The sequence below is a fragment of the Rana temporaria genome, chromosome 2 (assembly GCF_905171775.1).
Source record: "Rana temporaria chromosome 2, aRanTem1.1, whole genome shotgun sequence".
Lineage (NCBI taxonomy): Eukaryota > Metazoa > Chordata > Amphibia > Anura > Ranidae > Rana > Rana temporaria.
This window is the reverse complement of record NC_053490.1, coordinates 212,259,380-212,282,761: the sequence shown is the minus strand read 5'-3', so window position 1 is coordinate 212,282,761 and position 23,382 is coordinate 212,259,380. Positions and strand designations below refer to the sequence as shown.

The following is a 23,382-nucleotide window of genomic DNA, read 5'->3' as shown; positions in this document are numbered from 1 at the left end:
TCGTTTTGAGGTAATTTTAGCTGAGCAGCCTATCCATTTCTGCACTTCTTTATGTTTTCTCCCCTCCAATCAACTTTTTAATCAAAGTACTCTGTTCTTCTCAACAACAACCCATTTTACTCAGATTTTCAGAGATAAATGCACTATACCCTGCATATACAACATTTGCTGCCTTCCTCCTTAACCACTCAAAGACCACCCACCACATATATACGGCGGCAGGGTGGCTCTATTGCATGAAACAACGTACCTGTCCACTGCATGGTGGGGGAGCCAATGAGCAGGTCTGGTGGACTCAATGTCTGCCGGCCACCCACGATCACTCCACAGAGAGGCAGAACAGGGATCTGCCTATGTAAACAAGCAGATTCCCGTTCTGACAGGGAAGTATACAGAGATCTTTTGTTCCTAGTAATCAGGAACAGCGATCTCTGGGTTCTTTCTGTCAGTACTTCCCCCACACAGCTATGGAACACACTTAACCCTTTGATCGCCCCTGATGTTACCTTCTTCCCTGCCAGTGTAATTTTTACAGTGATCAGTGCATTTTTTTTAACACTGATCACTGTATTGGTGTCACTTAGGGTCAGATTTGTCTGCCGTAATCCTGCTAAAAAACGCTGATTGCTGCCATTACCAGTAAAAACAATAAAACTAATTAAAAGTCCATAGATCTATCCCATAGTTTGTAGACGCTATAACTTACGCGCAAACCAATCAATATACGCTTATTGGGATTTTTTTTACCAAAAATATGTAGAAGAATACATATTGGCCTAAATTGATGAAGAAATTCATTTTTAAATTTTTTTTTTAATATGTATTATAGCAGAAAGTAAGATTTTTTTTTTCACAATTGTCAGTAGTTTTTTCGTTTATAGCGCAAAATATAAAAAACACAGAGGTGATCAAATACCACCAAAAGAAAGCTCTATGTAGGAAAAAAAGAACATCAATTTTATTTGGGTACAGCATCGCACGCCAGCGCAATGGTCAGTTAAAGTAATGCAGTGCCCTATCGCAAAAAATGTCCTGGTCATTAAGGAGGTAAATCCTTCGGGGACTGAAGTGGTTAAAAAAGGGCCACCTTGTTTGACACCTGTTTTTTCATAGACCGAATGACCTCACTAATTTAATGTCACACTGATATTATTTTGAACACACCCCTTTCAATTAATGATTCAATTTTACACAGAATCAGCAGCATGCATGTCATGACTGTTGTGTCTGTTGGTTTTTATTACTCTACCACACATGCTAGTAAATTATTTGCTATGTAGAAATATAATTTATACCAAAAACAGTAATTGATCAGGAAACTCTAAGCAAGTTTAATAAATGGTTTGGCAGATATCCATGCTATCAATGGGTAATAGTTTAAGATGCCTCTTGGGGCATATTTTAAGTTAGTTAATAACAGGACAGAAGAAGTCCCTATATATAAGTCTATCCTGGAAGGGGAAGAATGGGTTTTAGAGAAACATGAAAGGTGTTGTTCATGGGGGGTGTCTATTCCTCCAGAAACCAGTCCAACCCACTTCCAAAAGAAAGGCTTATAGTGCGGTACCTCTACATTTAGGGCCTTATATAACCGGGATGGGGGGAGGGGGTGCCTATCCAGATGGTGGTCTATATACTTATTAAAGACACCCAAAAGAAAGAGGGGTACATCTGGTTTATCTAGTAGAAAGGACAGTAATTGTCTTAACGCCATAGTGGAAAAGGGAAAAGCAATACACTGTACACCATAGCTAATATGCATGTAACCGTATACAGTTTTCAAGGTATAAAAATAGAACTACCCTTAACATCAACAATGGAGGCAAGTTCCTGAAAATCTTAAGATCTGTGTAGCAGAATACTAACACCTCTAAAATAGAATGAATAAACGGAATGGCATGCATGACCTATCCAAGAGTAAAGGAGACAACTTAATATATTTTTCATAAAGTAAATCTTGGAGCTCACATTATCGCAGGGTGATATTTGCAGAGAACAGTGTTGACCAGGGGACTGTGCAATCCCCTAACATGCCAAGATATCATAGGGACATCCACTCTGTTGATACCAAAAAGGGCATGAAATAACAAGGACAGTCACCCAAGAATGGAAACCGGTTACTGTTAATCATGACAGTCTATCTTGGTAGACAATCATAGGCTTGACCGATGGGATGATGCAATCAAATACACCAGAAAGTTCATATAATCTGAGCCACTCTGGAGAAGTGGGTTATACAAAAAAAATTACGGAAAAAGGCACAACAGTACTATAGAGATATGAAGCCGAAGTGGGCAACCTGCTAACCCCCAGAGAACAAGGGCTTCATGGTATATAGAACCAACAGATCTTGGAGATAGTCACCATGTTGACTTTAACCTATGAGGTATGACAGGCACATCCCCAATCCGTTGATATAAGGAAGTCTCCCGCTGTAGAAAGGATGGTAAAATGGAACACTGCACTGTTAGATTAGAGCCCACATTAAGAAGACACATGAGTCATCTAACAGCTCTTGTCCCTGTGAGTCTATCAGTTTCTGTGTATAACATAGCATTTCTCTGGTTTCCACTCTAACCCCAGGGTGGGAAGTCTTAATGGTCTTGGAGGAAATTGCTTTGGGCTTCGCTGTGTCTCTAGGATGGTGCTGCGGGAGAGATGATGTGACACCATCCCAGATCTCCAGAACTTCAGCTTTCTCTTTATTTTTTCTAGTCATCATGCTGGCTAATGACAGAAGAGCTGCATTGGAGGGATCCCAGAGTTGTGTGGAGCAGAAGGTTGGTGGGTATCTTTGGTATAGCTTCCGCAAGAAGGATTAACAGGAAGATAAATGGTAGAAGCTCCATTAGGCACAACCGCTCACATGCCCAGCATGGCCACGCCTTTTAGGAACAAGATACTTTAAGAAGGAATTTGCTTCATGTAATCCTGTAGGGCAGTGGTTCTCAACCCTGTCCTCAAGTACCCCCAACAGGCCATGATTTGGGAATTTCTCTTAGATAAAATAGAATATACCAAGCCATTGACTCTGATTTAAAGCACCTGTGCAGGATAAAGGAAAACCTGCAAACATGGCCTGTTGGGGGTACTTGAAGACAGGGTTCAAAACCACTCCTGTAGGGGACCCATGACATAATGTGTGTGTATATGTACGTAAATATACAGTTGTGCTCATAAGTTTACATACCCTGGCAGAATTTATGATTTCTTGGCCATTTTTCAGAGAATATGAATGATAACACAAAAACGTTTATTTTACGTTAGTGTTTGGCTGAAAACAAGTATTATTACCCAACTGTGTTTGCTCTTTTTAAATCCTAATCACAACAGAAACTACCCAAATGACCTTGATCAAAACTTTACATACCCGGGTGATTTTGGCCTGATAACATGCACACAAGTTGACATAAAGGGGTTTGAATGGCTATTGAAGGTAACCATTCTCACCTGTGATCTGTTTGTAATTAGCGTGTGTGTATGTATGTGTATAAAAGGTCAATGAGTTTCTGGACTCCTGACAGGCCCTTGCTTCTTTCATACAGTGCTGCACTGACATTTCTGGATTCTGAGTCATGGGGAAAGCAAAAGAATTGTCAAACGATCTGCAGGAAAAGGTAGTTGAACTGTATAAAAGCAGGAAAGGGATATAAAACGATTTTCCAATGAATTGAGAATGCCAGTGAGCAATGTTCAAACTCCAATCAAGGGCCTAGATTCACGTAGGGCGGCATAACGTTGTGCGGGCGTAGCATATCTTATTTACGCTACGCCGCCGCAACTTAGAGAGGCAAGTGCTGTATTCACAAAGCACTTGCGTCCTAAGTTACGACTGCGTAGCGTAAATCATCCGGCCTAAGCGCGCATATTTCAAAGTAGGCAGGTCGTGGGCGTGTTGTATTTAAATTAAGTTTGACCCCATGTAGATGCATGGCCGAACGAACGGCGCATGCGCGCGCATGCTCAGTATCACGTCGTATTTACGCCCAAAGATACGCCGGCTCAATGCCTGTGACGTGAACGTAACCTACGCACAGCCCCATTCACGTACGACTTATGTAAACAACGTAAAAAGATATGTTTGTTCTGACGTCCATACCTTGCATGGGCTGCGCCACCTAGAGACCAGCTTTATCTTTACGCCGGCGTATGTCTTACGTAAACGGCGTAACTAATTGCGATGGGCGTACGTACGTTCGTGAATCGGCGTATCTTGCTTATTTACATATTCAACGCGGAAATCAACGGAAGCGCCACCTAGCGGCCAGCGTAAATATGCACCCAAGATACGACGGCGTAGGAGACTTACGCCGCTCGTATCTTGGCAGAATTTATGCGTAACTGATTCTATGAATCAGGCACATAGATACGACAGCGGCCATTCGGACTTACGACGACGTATCTGGAGATACGCCGTCGGAAGTCTTTGAGAAACTGGGCCATGAAGTGGAAAATGAGGGGTTCTGTTGAAACCAAACCACTGTCAGGTAGATCAACTAAAATTTCAGCCACAATTGCCAGTAAAAATTTTTGGGATGCAAAGAAAAACCCACAAATAACTTCAGGTGAAATACAGGACTCTCTCAAAACATGTGGTGTGGCTGTTTCAAGATGCACAATAAGGAGGCACTTGAAGAAAGATGGGCTGCATGGTCGAGTCACCAGAAGAAAGCCAGTACTATGCCACACAGTATCCCGCTTACAATATGCCAAACAGCACAGAGACAAGCCTCAAACCTTCTGGCACAAAGTTATTTGGAGTGATGAGACCAAAATTTAGCTTTTTGCCCACAACCATAAATGCTACATTTGGAGTCAACAAGGCCTATGATGAAAGGTACACCATTCCTACTGTGAAACACGAAGGGGGATCGCTGATGTTTTGGGATGTGTGAGCTACAATGGCAAAGGAAATTTGGTCAAAATTGATGACAAGATGAATGAAGTATGTTATTAAAAAATATTGGAGGAACATTTGCATTCATCAGCCAGGAAGCTGCTCATGGGACGTACTTGGACATTCAAACATGACAATGATCCAAAACACAAAGCCAAGTTGACCTGTCATTGGCTACAGCAGAATAAATTGAAGGTTCTGGAATGGCCATCTCTGTCTCCTGACTTCAATAACATTGAGCCACTCTGGGGAGATCTGAAACATGCAGTTCATGTAAGACAGTCAAAGAATTTACAGGAACTTGAGGCTTTTTACCAAGAGGAAAGGGCAGCTTTACCATCTGAGAAGAAAAAAGAGCCTCATCCACAAATACCACAAAAGACTTCAAGCTGTCATTGACGTTAAAGGGGGCAATACACGGTATTAAGAACTGGGGTATGTAAACTTTTGATCAGGGTCATTTGGGTAGTTTCTGTTGTGATTACGATTTAAAAAGAGTAAACACAGTTGATTGATAATAAATGGCTTCAGCCAAACACTAACCATGAGTACATAGGCGTGCGCAAGGGGTGTGCCAGGTGTGCCTAGGCACACCCTAATCCTGGGGTTGGCAACCTGTCAATCACGACCCACGTGTCTATTGTAGGTAGATGACAGATAAACCACAAACCTTCCTTACCAACCGCCAGAACCTGGACAGGAGGGGCGGCGAGGTTGGTATTTAGTAGAACCGGCTTCTCCTTCTCTCCCTCTCGCCAACATTCTGCTGTCACGAGAGGAAAATACAGGGATCGGTACCAATATGTGCCACTCCTCCTGTCCCTATTCCTCCTCTTTTTGCTGCCCAGGTCCCCCTGTGTGCTCCCTTGCACCCCTCCTTCCCCCAACATTTCAGGATAGAGAGAGAGTGGAGTGTTGGAACTTTGAGGTGCACACCCTAATGCCATAGGCTGCGCACACCAATGCATGTGTGAAAGAAATGCTTTTGTCTTATCATTCATATTCTCTGAAAAATGGCTAAGAAATCATAAATCCTGCCAGGGTATATAAACTTATGAGTACAACTGTATATATATTTTTTTTTTATGTATTTAGACTTGTACATCTGACTTTAATTTCATTTGATTCCCGAATACATTGTTGATATACTAAAAGAAATGTATCAAAAACAGTGCAGTCAGAATTTGGAGCAAATCTGCATGGCAACCAATCAGCTTCTATCTTTAATTTTCAAAGCTTAACTGAACAAGCAGAATACGGAAGCAGATTGCTTGCCATGCACATCTGCTCAAGATTCTGTCTGCTCCACTTTTAAAAAATTCTCCCCAGTGTGTTTACGTATACCTGAAGTAAAAAATCTGTGGTCACTGCACATATCAAGAGTTTATTTTATGGTTAATGTAACTTTCTAATGCTCTCTTTATCCATATAGTCTATGGAAAGTTCCTTCTTTATTATACTACTCATCGTTTGTATTACACCATGATATCTGCAATGCACAGACTACACATTTTTCTTTCTTTGAGACAAAGTTGGATAAAGTACAGCTTTATATTCAGATATTTTAGAAAACAAATCCTACCATATCCTTAAAGGCTCCAAGGACAGCCGCAGTGACACTGCCAAGGAAGAGGCCGACAATATTCAAGACGGTGCAGGTCCACAACAGCCGGTATAAGTGAACCACATCCTGGCAACTGTTTACGCCAACAAATTCATAGTAGCTGCCAGACTGTTCTGAACTGCCAAATAAACGAAAAAAAAAAAAACGCTGGTCAACTTATATCTGAGATGGAATGAATTTTAAAAACTATATCCAAAAAAAAACATGCCATCCCATATTCCTCTGCCATAATATTTACAGTGCATTGAAAAAATATTCATACCCCTTGACATTTTCCACATTTTGTCATGTTACAACCAAAAATGTAAATGTATTTTATTGGGATTTTATGTAATAGACCAACACAAAGTGGCACATAACTGTGAAGTGAAAGGGAAATGATAAATGTTTTTCTAAATTTAAAAAAAAAATTATATGTGAAAATGCATTTGTATTCAGCCCCCCTGAGTCAATACTTTGTATAACCACCTTTTGCTACAATTACAGCTGTAAGTATTTTTGGGGATGTCTCTTTCAGCTTTGCAGATCTAGAGAGTGACATTTTTGCCCATTCTTCTTTGCAAAATAAATCAAGCTGTCAGATTGGATGGAGAGCGTCTGAACAGCAATTTTCAAGTCTTACCACAGATTCTCAATTGGATTTAGGTCTGGACTTTGAGTAGGCCATTCTAACACATGAATATGCTTTGATCTAAACACCATTCCATTGTTGCTCTAGCTGTATGTTTAGGGGTCGTTGTCCTCCTGGAAGGTGAATCTCCGCCCCAGTCTCAAGTCTTTTGCAGACTCTAACAGGTATCTTCTAAGATTGCCCTGTATTTGGCTCCATCCATCTTTTCATCAACTCTGACCAGATTCCCTGTCCCTGCTGAAGAAAAGCATTCCCACAACATGATGCTGCCACCACCATGTTTCACGGGGGAGATTGGGTGTTCAAGGTGATGTACAGTTTCCTGCCACGCATAGCGTTTTGCTTTTAGGCCAAAAAGGTACATTTTGGTCTCATCTGACCAGAGCACCTTCTTCCACATGTTTGTTGTGTCCCCCACACGGCTTCTCGCAAACTGCAAACAGGATTTCTTATGGCTTTCTTTCAACAATGGCTTTCTTCTTGCCACTCTTCCATAAAGCTCAGATTTGTGGAGTGCATGACTAATAGTTGTCCTGTGGGCAGATTCTCCCACCTGAGCTGTGGATCTCTGCAGCTCCACCAGAGTTACCATGGGCCTCTTGGCTACTTCTCTGATTAATGATCTCCTTGCCAATACTGTCAGTTTAGGTGGACGGCCATGTCTTGGTAGGTTTGCAGGTGTGCCATAGGCCCCGTACACACGAGAGGATCGATCCGCTGGAATTGATCCGCGGACCGGTTTCAGCGGATAGATCCCCTGGTGTGTACGATCCAGCGGATATTTTTCCGCAGATATTTTTCGGGCCGATGGATTTCTAGCGGATAAAAATTTCTTGACATGCTAAGAAATCTATCCGCTGGAATCCAGTCCAGCGGATTGATCCGATGGCCTGTACAGACTCAACGGATCAATCCGTCCGAATCCATCCCTCGCATGCGTCGTAATGATTTGACGCATGCGTGGAAGTCCTTATATTACAGCGTCGCGCACGTCGTCGCGTCATCATGACGGCGCGACACGTCACCGCGGGGATTTTGATCTCATGGTTAGTACAACCATGAGATCAAAATCCGCCAGAGGATTTATCCTCGGAAACGGACCTCCGGGCAAAATACTCTTTCAGTTTTCGGATGATGGATTGAACAGTGCTCCGTGAGATGTATAAAGTTTGAGGTATTTTTTATAGCCTACATTTTTTATAACCTTCTTTAAAACTTCTCCACAACTGTATCCCTGACCTGTCTGGTGTGTTCTTTGGCCTTCATGATGCTGTTTGTTCACCAAGGTTCTCTAACAAACCTCTGAGGGCTTCACAGAACAGCTGTATTTATACTGAGATTCAATTACACACAGGTGGACTATATTTACTAGTTAGGTGACTTCTGAAGGCAATTGGTTCCACTAGATTTTAGTTAGGGGTATCGGAGTAAAAGGTGACTGAATACAAATGCACGCTACACTTTTCAGATATTTATTTGTAAAAAAAATTGACAACCATTTATCACTTTCCTTCCACTTCACAATTATGTGCCACTTTGTGTTGATCTATCACACAAAATCCCAATAAAATAAGTTTACGTTTTAGGTTGTAACGTGACAAAAATTGGGAAAATTTCAAGGGGTATGATTACTTTCTTAAGGCACTGTAACATGGTTCTTGCCATAAATATTCTTATATAAAGAATTGTACAAAAATCATGTGTGTTATATGGTACCACAATATTTGTACTAGATGGTTATTTTGTGTGTTCTAGATTATGTGTATCTTCGCGTTCCAAACAATACTTTTGCAATAATTAAATTAATGCAGTAAGATATTTGAGTATCCTAACACAGTAACAGTAACCTAGTATTAGACAATTTCCAGTTATGAAATGTAAGATTTTTGTAGGAATATAGCCCGATGCTTGATATATGGATGCTTAAAGTGGTTGTAAAGGTTTGTGTTTTAAAAAAAAATGCCCCCACGGAGAGCTGCTTTCCTTGGAGGCACCTATGCAGGCATTCTCCCAAGTCCTGCTGCTGCGTTTACTGACACAGACAGCAGGACTCAACCCCGCCCCCGCTCACATGTCACTGGATTTGATTGACAGCAGCGGGAGCCAATAGCTCTTGCGGCTATCAATCAATCCAATGAGGACAGAGACAGCAGCTGGAGTCAAGGGGCTCGTGCACATCGCTGGAATGGACAGGCTCAGGTAAAAAAAAGGGGGGACTCTGGGGGCAAGTGCAGCACACAAGGTTTTTCACCATAATTAAAGGGGTCTTAAAGGAAAAAAATGTTTTCCCTAAATAGCTTCCTTTACCTTAGTGCAGTCCTCCGTCACTTACTTCATCCCTCGATTTTGCTTTTAAATGTCCTTATTTCTTCTCTGTGTCAGTACGCCCACTAACACACAGCTCCTTTCTCTATCTGCAAAGTAGAGAGTGTCCTGACTTGCCTGCTCGCTCGCTCCCCCCTCAAGAAGCTTTCTCCACACCAGGGAGAAAACATTGCATTACGGTGTGTAGTTACAGACAGAAGAACAGGAAGTGAGCATTTCTCAGAAGAAATAAGGACATTTAAAAGCAAAATCGAAGGATGAGGTTATCGAAGGAGGACTGCACTAAGGTAAAGGAAGCTATTTAGGGAAACAATTCCTTTACAACCCCTTTATGGACTATATACAGTTGTGTTCAAAATTATTCAACCCCCACTGAAATTGATTGTTTTGGCCAGTTTGACATTGATTTTGATCATTCAGTCATCCTGCTTACAATTAAATCAAAGAGGCACGTGTAGGTCAGACAAATATAACATAACATTTATAATGAAATAACCACAAATGTCTTTTCTGTGCTCGCATCATTATAAGTTTTATTCAACCCCCAAGTGACATTCAATCTTAGTACTTAGTGCAACATCCTTTTACAGTTATAACAGCTTTTAAACGTGAAGCATAGCTTGACACAAGTGTCTTGCAGCGATCTACGGGTATCTTCGCCCATTCGTCATGGGCAAAAGCCTCCAGTTCAGTCACATTCTTAGGCTTGCGCACTGCAACTGCTTTCTTTAAGTCCCACCAGAGGTTCTCAATCGGATTTAAGTCTGGTGACTGCGATGGCCACTCCAAAATGTTCCAGCCTTTAATCTGCAACCATGATCTAGTGGACTTGGAGGTATGCTTGGGATCATTGTCCTGTTGAAAGGTCCAACGTCTCCCAAGCCTCAGGTTTGTGACAGACTGCATCACATTGTCATCCAATATCTCCTGACACTGAAGAGAATTCATGGTACCTTGCACACGCTGAAGCTTCCCTGTACCTGCAGAAGCAAAACAGCCCCAAAGCATGATTGAACCCCTGCCATGCTTCACAGTAGGCAAGGTGTTCTTTTCATCATCGGCCTTGTTCTTCCTCCTCCAAACATAGCGTTGATCCATGGGCCCAAACAGTTTCATCAGTCCACAGAACACAATCCCAAAACTTCTGTGGTTTGTCCACATGACTTTCGGCATACTGCAGTCGACTCTTCTTATTCTTTGGAGACAGCAAGGGGGTGCGCCTGGGAGTTCTGGCATGGAGGCCTTCATTACGCAGTGTGCGCCGTATTGTCTGAGCAGAAACTTCAGTACCCACATCTGACAAATCTTTTCTTAGTTCCTCAGCAGTCACACAGGGACTTTTCTCCACTCTACGCTTCAGGTAGCGCACAGCAGTCGAAGTCAGCATCTTCTTTCTGCCACGACCAGGTAGCGTTTCAACAGTGCCCTTAGCCTTGAATTTGCGAATGATGCTTTCTATGGTGTCTTTTGGTATGTTTAACATCTTTGCAATCTTCTTATAGCCATTGCCCTTCCTGTGAAGAGTAATCACCTCTTCTCTTGTCTTCCCGGACCATTCTCTTGACTTCACCATGTGTGTAACCACACCAGTAAATGTCTAGAAGGAGCTGAGTATCACAGTCATTTTAAAGCTGCCTAATTAATGCTTATTAGGCTTTATTGCTGCTCCCTGACATCCACAGGTGTTTTCAATACCTGATTGAATACACTTCAATGAACCTCTGTTCTTCAGAGTGGTAGTCTTTAAGGGGTTGAATAATTGTGTAAATGAAGAATTCACAAAAGAAACATTTACTACTGTATTACAAAACCAATTGATGTAATTTTAGTTGCATATGGTTCTTTAAGAAGTCCTTGTAGGATTTCATTCTGAATACAATTACAAATGTACACTAAATTCCCTAAAACTCTTTACAGCATTGGGGGGTTGAATAATTTTGAACACAACTGTAACCCCTTTAACCACTTCCCTACCCTCCCAGTGTCAAATGACGTCCGCTGGAGGGATCTCCCATCCTGGGCGGGCATCATATGACGTCCTGGGCTTCTCAGCTGCCTAGGGGGACTCCCGCACTCGGGAGCCGAGGGCGCGTGCCCAGTGGCCGCAGTGTGTTCCCAGTACAGAGGAACACTGATCGGTCTCCTCCCCTTGTAGGTCCCATCCCCCTTCTGTTAGAATCACTCCCTAGGTAACACATTTAACCCCTTGATCGCCCCCTAGTGTTAACCCCCTCCCTGCCAGTGACATTTACACAGTAATCAGTGCATTTTTATAGCACTGTTTACTGTATAAGTTTGAATGGTCCCAAAATAGTGTCCAAGATGTCTGTCACAGTCACGAGAAAAATCACTGCTATTACTAGTAAAAAAAATGGAATGCTATAAACCTATTCCCTATTTTGTAGACGCTATAACTTTTGCGCAAACTAATCAATGTACACTTCTTGCAATTTTTTTTTACCAAAAATATGTAGAAGAATACATATCGGCCTAAACTAAGGAAAACATTTGTTTTTTAGCATGACCGCACAATTGTCATTCAAAGTGCGACAGCGCTTAAAACTAAAAATTGGCCCGGGCAGGAAGGGGGTAAAAATGCCCTGTATTGAAGTGGTTAAATACAGCAGAGTTTTTATGGAATACTATGGACTCTCTATGTGAGATCCTGCATACAGTATATCTTACTATTGAGTGGATATCCTATGCTTTAAAAGTTTGATTATTTCATTTTGATAACCAATTAGGGAGCAGAGCAGAAACCCTGTGAGGGAGAAGAACCTATGCTTTTATAAAAGGAAATAAAACATGTCAATACAAGCTTACTTACCTCATCTAGACCAGGAGATATCTGACGGCATACCAAGCACTAAATAATTCATCCGTGTGAGGGAGATGACTGGGGTCCAGCAGTGTGAACTATGCTTGATTACCAGAGGACTGTGTGTCCTCTGATGTTGCATTAGAAGTCTTTCATTATGGCAAAATTTAGCTTAGTGGGAAGACACAAGATGGTCATCCCTCTTCAGCAAGGTCTATCCTAAGCAGGCAGATGTTTTACATTTAAGTCTTGCCTGAGTATAACTCTGTTTTTCCCCAACCATGTTTGAATCCAGTAAGGCTAGGTTCACACTAATGCGGTGTGGGATCACTGTGATCTGTGCGCATTTCCCACACCACATTCAAATCGCACTACCCTTGTGTCAGTGCAAACAACGACATCAAAAAAGCAGTGTGTTTGCCAGCACCGGTTTGCATGGTACAAAACAACCATGCGATCCTGTTGCAGTGCTGTTTCAAAATTGCTGCATACACATCTTTGCTGGGATGAGATGCGATTTGAGCACATTCAAAATGAATGGTCTCAAACCACACCGCACTGAATTGCATATGAATTTGACAGGAATGTGGTGTGGTTCCTGTGCGATACACATGTGGTTCATAGTGTGAACTGAGTCTAAGGGCCCTTTCACACGGGGCGGATCAGTATTGATCCGCCTCCGTGTGTCCGTAAAGCTCAGCGGGGATCCTCCGTAAAATCCCCGCTGAGCCGTCGGCTGACAGGGCGGTCCCCGCACACTGTGCAGGGACCGCCCTGTCTTTCCTCCGCTCTCCCCTATGGGGAGATCGGATGAACACGGACCGTATGTCCGTGTTCACCCGATCCGATCCGCCAGATGGAAGGTGTTATATAAGGTTAAGGTCAGGACTGTGCAGGCCAGTCAAGTTCCTCCACCCCAAACATGTTCATCCATGTTTTTATGGGGCCTTGCTTTGTGCACTGGTCCAAATCATTTGGTGGAGGGGGTTATGGTGTGAGGTTGTTTTTCAGGGGTTGGGCTTGGCCTCTTAGTTCCAGTGAAGGGAACTCTTAAGGCATCAGCATACCAAGACATTTTGGACAATTTCATGCTCCCAACTTTGTGGGAACAGTTTACTGATGACCCCTTCCTGTTCCAACATGACTGCACACCAGTGCACAAACGTTTTTTTTTTTGTTGAGGCTGGAGGAAGAGAGGTGACACAGGAAGATGATTTGCTGAACTGGGAAGATTGGGCCATATCCACAAAAGAGATACTCCGGCGTAAGCCGTTGTATCTCTGGTTCTAACTTTGGAACTGATCCTCAGAAGCAGTTTTCCTAAGTTAGGCTGAAGATCCGACATCTGTAAGGGACTTACACTGCCGGATCTTAGGATGCAGTACCGCATCCGCCACTGGGGGCATTTCGAGTCGAAATGCCTCTTCTAGTATGCAAATTAGCACTTAGGGCGATCCTCAAAGCTTTTGTGCCTAGTTTTTTACACTTTGTGTTAGTTTGCCTGGTGTAAAACTAGGGCTGCTTTTATAAAGTGTAAAGTTAGTCATACCTTGTAAAGGCCCATTCAAGCGACGGCATTTGGTATGCATTCCCGAGGGAGAACTCCACGGCAATTTGTAAATTCCAAACCGGCATGGGTTCCCCCCCAGGAGCATACCAGGCCCTTAGGTCTGTTATGGGTTGTAAGGAGACCCCCCCTCCGCCGAAAAATCGACGTAGGGGGTCCCCCTACAATCCATACCAGACCCGTATCCAAAGCACGCTACCCGGCCGGTCAGGAATGGGAGTGGGGACGAGCGAGCGTCCCCCCCCCTCCTGAGCCGTGCCAGGCCGCATGCCCTCAACATGGGGGGGTTGGGTGCTCTGGGGCAGGGGGGCGCACTGCGGGCCCCCCCACCCCAGAGCACCCTGTCCCCATGTTGATGAGGACAGGACCTCTTCCCGACAACCCTTGCCGTTGGTTGTCGGGGTCTGCGGGCGGGGGGCTTATCGGAATCTGGGAGTCCCCTTTAATAAGGGGGTCCCCAGATACCGGCCCCCCACCCTAAGTGAATGGATATGGGGTACATCGTACCCCTATCCATTCACCTGTAGGCAAAAAGTAAAAGTTATTAAACACACAACACAAGGGTTTTTAAAATAATTTATTATTCTGCTCCGGATGCCCCCCCTGTCTTCGTTATTAGCTCAATTACCAGGGGGGGCTTCTTCTTCCACTCTCCGGGGGTCTTCTCCGCTCTCCGGGGGGGGTTTCTTCTTCCGCTCTCCGGGGGGGGGCTTCTCCAGACTCCGGGGGGCTTCTTCCATCTTCTCCCCTCTTCCGCTGTTGACTCGGCGAACCCCGGTTCTTCTGCAGATGTCCGGTGCCTTCTTCTTCAGCGCTGGCTGCCTGCTATGTTTGTGTGTTAGCTCGATTTCAAACAGGCAGCCGGCGCGGTCTTCTGTGACGTCAGGGTCTTCTGTTCTTCTCCCCTCTTCCGATGTTGCCTCGTCGCCTCTTGTCGCTGCAATGATGGAAGCGCGCCTTGCATCCCATTTATATAGGCATCACCGTCCCATCATGCTCCGGCAGGTACCCACGTGGTGGGTGCCTACCCACGTGCACCCACCACGTGGGTACCTACCGGAGCATGATGGGACGGTGATGCCTATATAAATGGGATGCAAGGCGCGCTTCCATCATTACAGCGACAACAGGCGACGAGTCAACATCGGAAGAGGGGAGAAGAACAGAAGACCCTGACGTCACAGAAGACCGCGCCGGCTGCCTGTTTGAAATCGAGCTAACACACAAACATAGCAGGCAGCCAGCGCTGAAGAAGAAGGCACCGGACATCTGCAGAAGAACCGGGGTTCGCCGAGTCAACAGCGGAAGAGGGGAGAAGATGGAAGAAGCCCCCCGGAGTCCGGAGAAGCCCCCCCCCCGGAGAGCGGAAGAAGAAACCCCCCCCAGAGAGCGGAGAAGACCCCCGGAGAGTGGAAGAAGAAGCCCCCCCTGGTAATTGAGCTAATAACGAAGACAGGGGGGGCATCCGGAGCAGAATAATAAATTATTTTAAAAACCCTTGTGTTGTGTGTTTAATAACTTTTACTTTTTGCCTACAGGTGAATGGATAGGGGTACGATGTACCCCATATCCATTCACTTAGGGTGGTGGGCCGGTATCTGGGGGCCCCCTTATTAAAGGGGACTCCCAGATTCCGATAAGCCCCCGCCCGCATACCCCGACAACCAACGGCAAGGGTTGTCGGGAAGAGGTCCTGTCCTCATCAACATGGGGACAGGGTGCTCTGGGGTGGGGGGGCCCGCAGTGCGCACCCCTTCCCCCAGAGCACCCAACCCCCCCATGTTGAGGGCATGCGGCCTGGCACGGCTCAGGAGGGGGGGGGACGCTCGCTCGTCCCCACTCCCATTCCTGACCGGCCGGGTAGCGTGCTTTGGATACGGGTCTGGTATGGATTGTAGGGGGACCCCCTACGTCGATTTTTCGGCGGAGGGGGGTCTCCTTACAACCCATAACAGACCTAAGGGCCTGGTATGCTCCTGGGGGGGGGAACCCATGCCGTTTTTTTCTTTGAAAATTGGCATGGAGTTCTCCCTCTCAGGAATGCATGCTGAGCGACGCTGTCATTTTTTTTTAAAATTATTTGTTTTCCCGGCGCGTCTTTGTTTTCACCCGTCGCAACTTTAGTGTCCCGTCGCAATCCACAAAGCCGCCCGGCGTCAATTACGTTCGCGCGATGCACGTCGGGAAAATGACGTCACACGCATGCGCAGTATGGCCGGCGCGGGAGCGCGCCTCATTTAAATTGTAAACGCCCCCCGGAGAGGAGGAACGCCTTACGACGGCGGCACTTAAGTTACACGGCTTGAAATTTTTACGTAAGTGCTTTGTGGATCAGGCACTTAGGTAAAAACTTTAAGTCAGTGTAACTTAACTGCTGAAAGTTAAGTTACGCCGCCTGGCTGAGGATTTGGCCCATTATTAATTAATCATGAACTACATGTGTCATCTGTCTGTACCATCTGGAAAATGCGGAATTTGTTTAGTTTTTGCTGCTTCTACCAATTCTCTCACTTTTAACCACTTCCCGACCTCCGCATGTAAATGTACGTCCACAATATGGCACGTACAGGCACATGGGCGTTAATGTACGTCCTTGCCTATTAGCGGGTGGGGGGTCCGATCGGGACCCCCCCGGCTACATGCGGCGGTCGGGTTCGCTCGGGGAGCGATCCGGGACCACGGCGCGGCTATTTGTTTATAGCCGCTCCGTCGCGATCGCTCCCCGGAGCTGAAGAACGGGGAGAGCCGTATGTAAACACGGCTTCCCCGTGCTTCACTATGGCGGCGCATCGATCGTGTCATCCCCTTTATTGGGGAGACACAATCGATGATGTCAGTCTTACAGCCACACCCCCCTACAGTTGTAAACACACACTAGGTGCACCCTAACTCCTACAGCGCCCCCTGTGGTTAACTCCCAAACTGCAACTGTCATTTTCACAATAAAGAATGCATTTAAATTTAAATGCATTTTTTGCTGTGAAAATGACAATGGTCCCAAAAATGTGTCAAAATTGTCCGAAGTGTCCGCCATAATGTCGCAGTCACAAAAAAAATTGCTGATCGCCGCCATTAGTAGTAAAAAAAAAAAAATTAATAAAAATGCAATAAAACTATCCCCTATTTTGTAAACGCTATAAATTTTGTGCAAACCAATCGATAAACGCTTATTGCGATTTTTTTTACTAAAAATAGGTCGAAGAATACGTATCGGCCTAAACTGAGGGAAAAAAATGTTTTTATATATGTTTTTGGTGGATATTTATTATAGCAAAAAGTAAAAAATATTGAATTTTTTTCAAAATTGTCGCTATATTTTTGTTTATAGCGCAAAAACTAAAAACCGCAGATGTGATCAAATACCACCAAAAGAAAGCTCTATTTGTGGGGAAAAAAGGATGCCAATTTTGTTTGGGAGCCACGTCGCACGACCGCGCAATTGTCTGTTAAAGTGACGCAGTCCCGAACTGTAAAAACACCTTGGGTCTTTAGGCTGCATATTGGTCCGGGGCTTAAGTGGTTAAAAGATTACTTTGTTCTGTAAAACATAGCATTGTTTTCTAACTTACATAACAACAACTGATATTTTCTACATTTAAATTAAATGTGTATCTATAGTTTTTGAGAAAAACTATGAACTCTTTCTAAAGCTGACCTCCAGGCAAATATAAAAAAAAAGAACACTTTAATCCAGTTACATATTCATAAATATTTTTTATTTTTGCCTTAGGAATGGAAAAGACAATGCAATGAGGAAATCAAGCTTTGCTGCATTGCATAGTATCCTTCTTCTAATAATAGGTTCACACTTGTGTGCTGTGTGTGCCCTTGTGTAGCACCCTGATGTTTAGGCAGGGTTACTAGTAAATTTACCTGCCTGGTGTAGTTGCCTTGGCCAATTGATAGGAGATCAATTGTTTCCACCCTAATTCTGGAATTGCTGCACTTCTCTCTTCTGTCACTAGATGGCCGGGTATCTGGTGGCACTAGATAAAAGACAAGGGCATTGCAAAGACAGATTAGGAATAGATGGGGGTATCTCAGCCAATGGGCAGGGATCTTCTTGAGTCCCTTGGCCTGCTGGGAGAGCCTATTTATTTGGGTGAGGTCAGGTGATCGGAGTTCTGTGCCACCTGGACGGCTATCTGGGTGGACGTGATGTCCTGGGCTGCTAGGCCAGAGACTGAGGCCTATTCCAGGGACTTCTGGCTGCTTGGCTGTCTGAGGGCCTATCCAGAATCAAGAGAAGCAAGAGAGAGCAGAGTAGGGTTGGGACTGCGGCTTGCAGTCCAACCAGGAGTGACGGTTCTGCCGGCCGGAGAACATATCGCGGCCGGAGGGGAAGTTGTCACCACTAAGGGACCATCCACCTTGTGATCAGGGACTACTGTAAGTAGCTGAAGCAAGTACCGGAGCAGTATTCTCACCAACCGGGGACGGTGTAGAAATGGGAAACTTCCACAGGTGTCAAGCCAGGGACCCAACCATCGGAAGTGACACTTGCATGGCAGCCTTGTGTGTCAAGCTAGGGACCGATCAGGCCAGTGGGGTGACGCTTGAGAAGTATCTTTGATACAAAGCTAGGGACCCAGCAGGGATGAGGGGGTGATGCTTGAGGAAGATACTGAGCAAGAAGGTTGGAAGAGATCAGGAGATCCAGTGGCAGTGGATCAGCAAGTCTAGTGAGAGAGACTGGGAGCTCAGTTGAGTGAAGATCTACAATAGGAGACTTTAGAGGAAGGGAAAGAGTTTATTGTGACCTTTGTTAGGAACTGTTCAAGATTGTTGCCATAGGAGACAGCATGCCTACACATGCAGATTTGGTGTCCGGCTGGGTGCCTTTCCCTGCATGGCTGTCTACCTATAGAAGTCTCGGAGTCTAATAATTAACATTGCAACTTCAAAAAGGGTGTCCTGGCTCTAAACCCTCTCTCCCACAGTTATGTTTAAGAGACAATAAATCTCTTTGCATTCAAGAAGTGTCTGGCGCCCATAAATCTACCTTGCATTACACCCACTATGCCCTGTAACCCACTCTACACAGAAAGATGTCAACTATCACTAACTCTGGAGGTTCTCATTAGACCAATGGGGACCTGGGACTTGGCTACACTTGCATGCATTGATGCTGTTGCTCCTGGCCATTTTCCAGACTGGGCTGTATTGCTGGGAGTGGATATGCTATATATGGCAGAGTGACCTGGATGTTAGGAGTGCCTGAACAGAATAAGTAACACAGTTCTTGTAAATGTATTTTAAAAAGTCTACGAGCTTGCCTGGAGTTAAGCTATCAACATATGTTCTACAACACCAGAAAATAAAATCTTATTACATACTTTTCGCAGTCATATAGATCACAACAGTAGCATGTATGAGTCCTTATTCTTAGTTGACATTGACTGCTTGAGGTAAAGCATGTTACCTGTACCGTACAGTGAAGAGAGAAAAAAGGGAAAAATGAATTGGCGCATAATGCTTTTGACATACAAATATCTCTGCAATAAAAAAATATATAAAAAATACCTGTTGCTTCCCAAAAAAAAATGCAGAGAATGTAATCATGATATAATGTCTGGTACATAATCAGTGCAAAAACTGAACAAATTTCACACGTGGTATTGTCACACTTGAGAGTAGTAGCAGAATGTGTTTTGAATTGTAATTAAAAGTATTCAAGTATGCCTATGCTGTGTGTGAGAAATATTTTATTAAATTGACAACTATGTGTAAAAAATTTCATTTTTATTTTCTTTCTGCATTTTCCAAAAATATGTGGCTATAAAATGAAGTCTTCAAAAGACTCCCCGTAACTCTTAAAAAATACCCTTGGGTGTTTGCTTTCCAAAATCTTGATTTTTGTGATTGTTTCCACTATCCTGGTGTCCTCCAAAAATGCGATGGGTAGTCAGGAAATTAGATGCATCATTTTTGCCCCTAGAATGCCTAAATGTGCTTCTTGAATTTTGGGCCCCTCTGTGGCTAGGCTGTGAAAAAGTCAAACACATGTGGTATCCCCATACTGGGGAGGAGTAGAAGAATATTTTTTCCATAAATCTAAGTATTCCTAAGATATGTGTAAGAAATATCTTATTACTTGACAACTTTGTGTAAATAAAAATTATATTCTTTCCTTAATTTTCCAAAAACTTGTGGCAAAAAAAATAATATTTTCAAAAGACCCACTGTGCCTTTCAGGAAAAAAAAGAACATTTTCATTTGGGTACAGTGTTGCATAACTGAACAATTGTCATTCAAATTGTAACTGCGCTGAAATCTGAAAATTGGCTTGAGCAATGTTGTTAAACAAGCTATTGTATATTTTTATAAAAACTTTTTTGTCCATTTACCTGCTGATTCAAAACACATTCAGGTTAAGAATCTACCAAACAAAAGCTTTATATTTCCTGTAAAAAAATACAATACTGAGAATATAATTTTGATATGCAAAGCAGTTAGATATGTTTGTTAAGTAAACACACTTTAAAACTATAAAATGGGACTTGGTCACAAAGGTTTCACGCCCTCTTGGATATTAGGAGTATAAAGTGTATGTATACAATTAAAAAAATGATTCAATGCATATGTATTTAAATTGCACCAATCTACTCCTGGCTGAAATTAATGGAATGGGTCATCCTACCGGTCATCATTATCTTAAGTAGGAATGTCGAGAGGCAAATTTTCCTGTGTTTATTTAGTCCCTGTGATGTAGGATAGAGTAGTGCCTTGTATAGAGTTGAGTGAGCCTTGGGCATGGACTCAACCCTCCATACTCCCTGTCACCAAGTGGAAAAAGGTTGGCGGAAATTGAGCAGTGCAAGCATGGCGCAATTCAATTGAACAGAATAAATGCTGATTTGGCAGAGAACACTTCTATTTCAATACATCAAAGGGGCAAAATTTAGCATCCAAAAATAAGTCCTTTAGGACCCTAATCCCCCTTGATACCCAGATGACCTGAATTTAAAGGAGATGCTCGAGATTTGGATTGTTCCAGGAGGAGTATGCAAGGACCAGTGATTAGTATGGACTATAGGAAGCACCTTAATTCTGCACCAGGCACTGACAGTGGAACGCATAATTTAAGTGAGAGGTTATGGGGCTTGGACACCTTTATAAAGGAGTAACTGGAGCACCCCATATGATCCCAAAAAGTATTGAAAAAAATTAAGAAGGCCAGGTGTTGCTGTAGGGTAGATAAACTGAGACGAGGCACCTATTGTTCAACAAAAAGGAGAACAATAGTGCGTCCAGTTGTTTAAAGAGGGATAATGGAAGCCACCTGGGAATATTTCTAAGGGCATTTAAAAAAAAGGGGAAGCAACTTCATCTTGATTAAATTCACCTTTCCAATGAGATATGGGGTAAAGATCTCCAAGCCTTAATCCTGGACCTTGCGACCAATGGCAAAAATCTTAAAGGGACAAGGTCACTGGCATCATTAGTCACCTCTATGCTTAGGAATTTATTTTGCTTACTCACTGGAGGAACAGCATTATATCTTGGGCCATTTTCTGTATGCGATCAAGTGGCAATATTTCCAACTTGCCCTAGGTAATTTTAAGGCCAGAGAACACAAAGCACTCCTCCAGATTCAACAAAACTGAGCTCAAAAAGTCATAGTTGCATATCATCTGCATACATGGCCACCTTTTTCTCAAGTCTATGGAGTATGAGGCCTTTAATATCAGGGTTAGCGCGAAGAGCTACTGCAATTGGCTCCATTATGAGACCAAAGATTGCAGTGGACAACCCTGGCAAGTACCACGTTGTATAGAAAAGGGAGGAGACACCATGTAGCCTACATTGATGGCTGCCTGGGGAAGCAGGGAACAAGGTAGTGAAACAAGGTAGTGATTTTGCAAAATCCACCTCATCTAATTAGAGAATGCTTTGCATTTATTAAAGCCATCTCTGAATGGTGCCATGCCAAACAAGCAATGTTTGCTAAGCAGCAGGGCAGCTGCTCAGCATGGGACCTAAAGCTAGCAGTGATCACTGTAGTACTGGTGCCTACTGCAGTGATTTCCAGCTACCATGGGAATCAGTAGATATGTGCATTCCCGTTCGTACGAATGTTATTTTCGTACGAAAATGTTCATTTTCGTACCCGCAGAATAATGTGTACATACGAAAAAAATAAAGCACCAAAATACGAAAACAACAGGATTACGAATGAGCTGCATAACGAACAACCGCAAATACGAACGAACGATCTGACGAAAATACGACAAAACGAAAACGGCAAAAGAACAAAAATTACATCTATAACAAAAGATTTGCATTCTGTATCCTGTTTGAATCCCCTCTGTTCGTATCCTCAGCCGTATGTTCACACGACATCCACAACAAAAGATTTGCATTCTGTATCCTGTTTGATTCCCTTCTCTGTTCGCACCCTCAGTCGTATGCTCACATGACATCCACAACAAAAGACCAGCACCCTGTATTTTGAATTCCTTTTTTCTGTTTGTATTTTGGATTCAACAGAATGCAAATCTTTTGCCACAGATGTCACACGAACACACGACCGAAAACACCAAAAGAAAAAGGACCCAAAATACAGAATAGAAATCTTTTATTATAGATGTCATTTTCGTTTTTTTGAATGGGCAGTGAGTGTTGTTAGTAAAGCAGCTTCTCTTTTATGCTGAGTAGTACAGTAAAGCCAAATAAACTTTTCTGTGGATTTTCATCTGAAGGGAGATCAGTTGGCCAGACTTTTGAACCCAAAAATGGTTTTCTGATGGAGTTTAAAAACGAAAAAATTTTCTGAGAACGAACGGAAAACGATCGTTTTTATGTTTGTTGTTAAAAAAGTCTGACCCAGTGTGATGAGCCGCGTGTTGAAAGTGCCGCGAATCCCCGCGATATATTTACGAAAGTACAAAATGACGAAAATCCTTTTTCTGTTCGTATCTTCAGTCGCATGCCCACATGACATCCACAACAAATTGTCATAGATGTCACACGAACACACGACCGAAAACACGAACAGAAAAAGGAATCCAAAACACAGAATGCAAATCATTGACAAAAATTCACTAAAATTATTGTCTAACAAGTAACGAACATGAATTAAACAGAATAACGAACCATCCCGCATGTACGAAAATAAAACGGTAACGAAAATACGAAACGATCGGAATACGAAAAAATCTCGTCGTACAAAAAACGAACGGGAACGAACAGGAAAACGGGCGTCTTACGAAAAACGAACGGAAACGAACCTACGGAACGATACGAAACAGAACAAAAAAAAAACGAAAAAAAATTCTGTGCACATGTCTAGGAATCAGCCACACACACCTGCACACACATGACACATGCATACTTACAGTACATTGGTTCAAGCTGAAACAATGTATCTTTACAAAACATCTATACCTAAGCTTCAGCTTCAAGTAGCACCAGTGTACATGTTAACACAACAAATTATTAAACACATATAGAATAAAAATTATTGCATTCATGAGGCTGTAAATATATTATTTTTTTATGCCAGAATTTTGTTTATTGA

General features: G+C 43.3%; 1 protein-coding gene across 1 annotated transcript in view; it reads right to left on the bottom strand.

Annotated features, from left to right (window-relative positions):
- Positions 1 to 23,382, bottom strand: part of TMEM255B (transmembrane protein 255B) — a 116,550-nt gene that overhangs the window by 34,262 nt on the left and 58,906 nt on the right. Inside the window, exons 6-7 of the mRNA XM_040336368.1 lie at positions 19,199 to 19,284; positions 6,480 to 6,639 (exon numbers count right to left, since the gene is read on the bottom strand). Coding sequence (XP_040192302.1) covers positions 6,480 to 6,639; positions 19,199 to 19,284 — 246 coding nt within the window. The remainder of the gene's footprint in view (positions 1 to 6,479; positions 6,640 to 19,198; positions 19,285 to 23,382) is intronic.